The sequence below is a fragment of the Pocillopora damicornis genome, chromosome 4, assembly GCF_964200805.1.
Source record: "Pocillopora damicornis chromosome 4, jaPocDami1.2, whole genome shotgun sequence".
Classification (NCBI taxonomy): Eukaryota; Metazoa; Cnidaria; class Anthozoa; order Scleractinia; family Pocilloporidae; genus Pocillopora; species Pocillopora damicornis.
In genome coordinates this window covers 29994756-30000755 of record NC_142673.1, presented here as the reverse complement: position 1 = coordinate 30000755, position 6000 = coordinate 29994756, and the positions used below count along the sequence as shown (strand labels likewise).

The window sequence follows — 6000 nt, the reverse complement described above, 5'->3', positions numbered from 1 at the left end:
CCTTTGCAATTAAACGCTGCTGTTGTTTAATTTATGTGAGAAAGAAACTGAAATTCTGGTCAGATAGATTATTATGATCTCGATAAGGCTTTTAAAGTGGTCTACTTTTTCCAGACTCGAAAACAATTCCACCTGCCAAATCACAGAGCAAGATGCATGTGACCAAACTGTATGGGATACGCAGTTTTTTTACACACACAAAAGAACAAATTATTTCAAGTTATTGGCGACGAAAATGTTCATTTTCAAAATGAAGAGGAAGAAATTATTCCTCGTGCTAAAAGTACAGAAACAAACTACATGCCGATAAGGCTTTATCTAATCTGAATCTAATAATAGTAGTAAAAAAGATGCGAAAATCTCAACAGCTCACTACCTTCTCACAAGTCTCTAATTTTCGACTGAGAAAGAAAGCTTTTAAGCATCAAAATAACATTGTTGTAGAGTCTTCTGCGAGAAAATCGAACGCTTATGGAATCAAGGTGAGAATGGTCCTACGAAATTGTGTTTAAATAGCCATTGTTCGCTTTCTCCATCTGTTTACCACTGGTTTGTCTCAGGATAGTTATGATAATCGCTTAAACAAAACAAATGGCTAATTTCAAAATTTGCAAGAAAATGGATATGTATGCATATTCTCCGCGACGTAAGAACAAGTTTTTTCCCATCTCAGAAACAAATATGTCGCAAGAAAGTTTGAGAAAGAGTAATTTTTTGGCAATGAATATTCGATATGCCACTGAATGGGTTCGTAACAAATTAATGCAGAATACTTCGAGACATCCAGAGCAACCCGTCATAAAAAGGTATCCAAATGAAAAGAAACTAATTAAACTCCAATTTACATATTTGCAGAGGACTTTTAAAAGCGGCCCCTGTAATTGTCTGTCATTTCCAAGTCGGTGTTCAGGATCAGAGGGGCAGCATGCCGCGGTCATTCCTAGTCAGAGCAAGGCAAACTAACTCTCCTTCCTTGGAGAAATGTCCAGATTCAAATCAGCAAAAACTTCCAGGTGAGCGAGTCGAGTTTTTCACGCGGCCAGCATAAAATTGGCCCTTTTTTGTCCAATTTGGCTTTTTTTTAATCCTGAAATGATCAAAGAGAAGAGAAAATATGACTTAAACATGATTGATTGTTCGCAAGAGGCTGCGATGTTTAAAGACCAGCCTCGAGATATTAAATTGAGCGGGATGAACCGAGTTGCATAAACTTTCACCACTAGGAAAGAGGAGTTGCAAATCACGTAGGAAGAACTCTCAACTCCTAGGATTACTCTTCCAAGCGAGATTAGGATCCTTACAAAAAACGATCTCTCGTTGGAGAGCTCTAACCGCCAACTGTTTTAAATAGAACTGTACTAAGCATTGCAGTGTTCGAGTTCTTTTAACAGTCTTACTTGCTGGTTTACGCCTTTAGCGAGGGTCGATGTTTCCAAGTCACGAAAAGTTGTTTAAGATATCTTTAATCCGCAAATCTTATTACCCACGAGTTTCGAAAAGAGACTTACGCAATCAAATAAAAACTGTAACGCGCTTTTTTTGGAAGAGATAATGTTTGCTTACTCTTTGAATATTGGTAAAAATGAGACCATTAATGTGAGTTAAATACAGCCATTATTTTCTTAGCGCGCTAATCTGTTCGCCCATCCATTTAATTCGCCTATCCAGTGAAATAACTTTCAAAATCTACGAAAATAAACACGCCTTATGAAGGACTACTCGTTATTGCAAAGAGCTCTGCGCATTTTTAGTCACCAAGGTAGTTTTTGTAGGTTCTGAACAGATTGTGAGGAGGGAATCTTTTCACGAATCTTTTACATGTTGTCTATAAGTGACTAATTTTCAACCGATTTTGACGACCTTGACCGCCAAACCCGCAGGGTTAAAACCGGTCGAGGTAAAAGATTTTGCAGCAAGGACTGAAAGATTAATGATGGCAATGTAAACCTGTTTGAATCTTAGCGTATGGAACATTAGTGCGAGAAATTCGGAAAAGTGCAAATAATACAAGATTTAGCGATCTGTGGAGAGATTTCCTTAATAAAGCCAACTTTGGCTAATTCGAGGCTCAATCCGTGAGCGAACCTCTTTATCATTCTCGTATTCTTTTTTTTTTTTTTTTTTTTCGGAAATATGAATTTACTCCGACGCTTGAAAGCCAAAAACACATTTTTCATCAGTGTACCTTTGATCTGGAAAAAAAAACTCTTGGGCGTACGTGAGAACATTTGATGCAATATAAAGGTGTCTTTCAAATGCGCCATATCTGCGGTTACTTGGTAGCCCATTACCCCAACAGCTATGTGCGAAGAGTTTGGTGTTGCTTTCATGAGAATTGATACCACTTTACAAAATTCTTCTTTAATGAAAAATACCCATCTATTCAAAAAGCTCACAGCTTTTATTAAAATAATCATATCAAATCACTTTCTCTTACAGAAGTTAAAACGGAGAAGGGACCTTCCGTTGAAGACAAAGCATTCGAAACAGGATCCAGTGTCACTTCTTCTGCTAAAAATTCATCTTTAAACCTCGCTCAGGAAACTTATACCCCACGCATCCCTTTGCCGACACTTCCCCGGCGACATGGTGTAGAATACTTTGATTCAAAGTTCCCGTTTGCTCTTCCAAGAGCGCTTCCGTTTCCTCCCGCTCCACCGTCGCCTTTGGTTTTGAGGCCTGTGCCGCGCTATGGTGGACTATCATTTCCTTACAGCTGCCCAAGTCTCACCGTCAGCCCAGACCCGTTTGCTTATCGTCATTTCGCTCAACAGTCGCCCTTCCTTCAAAGAGGCTTCACTGGTCAAGAGTCCTTCTTTGCTCCGGCAAGAGTAACAGAGTGCCGCGATCCTATTTCGAATTTAGGCGAATTTTTTGGGCGTCAAGAAAGTGTGGACAGCGAGGATCTCACCTCAGGAGAGCCAACCTCCTTGAAAACAAAGGTATATAAATGCCAAGAATGTGGGAAAGAATTTAAGAGGCCGTCAAGTCTCTCAACACACAAACTTATTCATTCCGATCACAAGCCTTATTCGTGCAGTTACTGTGGAAAAAACTTCCTCCGCAAATCCGACATGAAAAAGCACACGTTGATGCACACTGGGGTGAAACCATTTCAGTGTAAGCAGTGCGGCAAGGTTTTCAGTCAATCCTCTAACATGCTTACTCACATGAGGCGGCATACCGGAATTAAACCCTTCCCCTGTAAAATTTGCGGCAGAAGGTTCTACAGGAAAGTTGATGTTCGTCGGCACACTATGAGGCACGAGTATAGATCAAGTTTGGAAGACGGAAACACTAAGTGAACTCCTTCAAGAAGCCATAGGAAACTCCTAGAAAATACATCGAGTTGTTTAGAAACTAGGGATTGTCTGCATATAAACAATTTGCTAGCCACAAACTTTACGAACGAAAAGCCATAAAATCAAACTTGATTTCAAATATGCTCTTCTAAATATGTATTTTAGACCATCTTCGTATTGTATTGTAAAGAGAAAAAAAACCCTTGAGAAACTTATCACCTTTATAGAAAATAGAACACTTATTCCGAACCTTATTTTTAAGAAGCCTCAATAGTTTTAGCAAGAAACTAAGAACAATTAAAAATAATCAAACTTATTTGGGTATACTGTATTCAACTTCTCCCAGACGGGTGTTTCGTTTTCCACACAGTACCTAGCGTCGCTGTCATCCATCTTTATAAGCGACACGAAACGAAATATTTCAGTCCCTTTTTATTTCTATTTATCTTACAATGAGTAAACAGGAACTTTAGGGAGAACTTCCAAGCCTCTAACTGCGCCTAAAGAGTCTTGATCGTACGTAATGGTGAGGTCAAAGCAAAATAATATACCATAAAAATTTATTATGCCTTGGTTTTTTTTCTAAGCAGTAGTAACAATTAATTTGAATTGAAACTATTCTTTTGAGCATAACTAGCAGGTAACACGTTGACTAAATGTAAATTTTGCCAGAAATAAGCATTAAGATCAGTTATTGATATTTTCTGAACAAAACCGCCGACGACAACATTTTATAATGGCTTGAAAAGATATTATCTTTTGTTTGAAGCGGGCAGTAACTAGGCAGTTTTTTCAAGGAAATGTAGCGTGCAGTAAAATTCTACAAAAGGGTTGTTTGTCCGCAGAGAGAAGATGAGTACTATTCTGTAAACAAACATAATGACAAATGATAGTATCGTTCACATAACAGGTGGGTTGGAGTGCCAGGTAAATTGAGGTTGCTTCTATCGCTCGACATAAAGCAAAATTCGAACTTGCTATCATAACATCGAAAATAACTTGATTCCAAAATTATCGTTTACAGTATGCTGTAAGCTGGGATACAGGTACCCTTTCTTTTCACATGGTTCTGTCTCTCTTGAATATGTTCGGCTGTATAACCTGAATAATATGATTAAACAAAGAAAATCCATGCTCTTTTCAATCCCTTTTTAGAAAATGGAGATATCTATTGATTTATTGTATTCATCGTGGCTAGAAAATGCCAATTACGTATCAATTATTTTTGAAGTTGTCACAAGAGAGAAAGTGAATCAGTTCTTCATACCAAAATGTGAGAGAAATTTTGGATGACAGTCCCCTGCCGATCCTGTACACAAAAATCCCTCATCACGCAGAAATATTTGTTTCCTAAACTGACTGAAAAGTAAAGAAATAAGAGCGGTTCCTACGATACCAAAGGCACTTGAAAACACTTCACGCGACCTGCGTTAATATTAAATTCCCTTTCAAACGTGTTTTTATCTCTTTGAATAATCATGCCTTGCTTTGAATTTTCTAAAAAGAAGCAAAATGTTCGTAAAATCGAGTTAACCCAGGCCAATAGAAAAATGCGGTAATGCAGATTCTTATTTGTTATATTTCCCGTCATGATATTTATCACCCTGAGACATCATAGCGTTGGTTTTCTTACCACCAAGAACGGCATTATTAAAAAAGTCAACAAATTAAAGCTGTACGCCGACGTTTATTCAAAGTATTCAAGTCACATGTACATTATATTGAGAATTTCTTTGTTCTTTGGTTATTATTTTGTTTTGTTTTGTTCGGTTTTTTTTTTTTTTTTTTTCTTACTGACTTGCGACAAGTATTTGAGACCAAAAATAGCGTGATACCTGTTCTAGAAGAAGGATATATCTTACTCTGTGAAGCCAGGGTTAGCATTAGGTTTAGATAAAAATCTTGTAAATTAAACACCCTATTTTGCAAATGTATTAAACAAAACAACCCATAAAGATGCGGCGACATTGAAATACAAATAAAGGAGAAACACCTAGACTATCATCAAAAGACTGAGATCCTCACCGAAAACTTCGCTTAAATCTAAAAAAACTTCTGGTACCCGCTGACGGTGATATTCTGCAACAGAACAACTCCTTGAAAAACACTCGTTTCCTAGTGACAAGAACACGTCCCAGCGGAATGCAATTTACATGGGCTACCACCTGCTATTATTTCGCGAGGAAGACATCCCAGTTTCGTGATCACAAATGTTGGAATCTTACCTTCAAACAATAGAGAGAAAGACAGCCGTTTTGATAAGAAATCCCTCTGGCTATTACCTCATAATAGCCTTAAAATGAGAAGAGGCGTTGTGAATTCTTAAAACTTTTCCCGACGGTGTATTCAGTATAAGATCAAGCCGCAATTCAGTGAAATCAATTGCACAGCCAGAACCATAAAATGCGTTTCAAAAACCGTAACCTGCTGGTACAATGTCGTGTACTGGACGTTGAACAGAAGACAATAAAAAGACAATATGAAATGACTCTTACGAAGTTGCAAAAAGGGACTTAAAATCTCTTAATGAGTCTAAATTGTATTTATTTGTGTTCGTTTGCATCGAGCCAACACGATCTATTTTGCCTTTCCTACTTCTGATATAGCAGCTACTGAACACTAACAGCGTCGTCACATGTTGATTTTGAATACGAGGGAGTTTTGTCTAACATATTGTTTTGAATGTCATTTAATGAAA

General features: G+C 37.7%; 1 protein-coding gene across 1 annotated transcript; it reads left to right on the top strand.

The window, feature by feature from the left end:
• The first annotated feature begins 857 nt into the window (after positions 1 to 857).
• LOC113677015 (uncharacterized) lies at positions 858 to 3618 on the top strand. Its single transcript, XM_027193763.2, has 2 exons — positions 858 to 1013; positions 2440 to 3618. Exons 1-2 carry the CDS (start codon positions 926 to 928, stop codon positions 3303 to 3305), a joined length of 954 nt encoding a protein of 317 aa, XP_027049564.1. The 5' UTR covers positions 858 to 925; the 3' UTR covers positions 3306 to 3618.
• The last annotated feature ends 2382 nt before the right edge of the window (positions 3619 to 6000 follow it).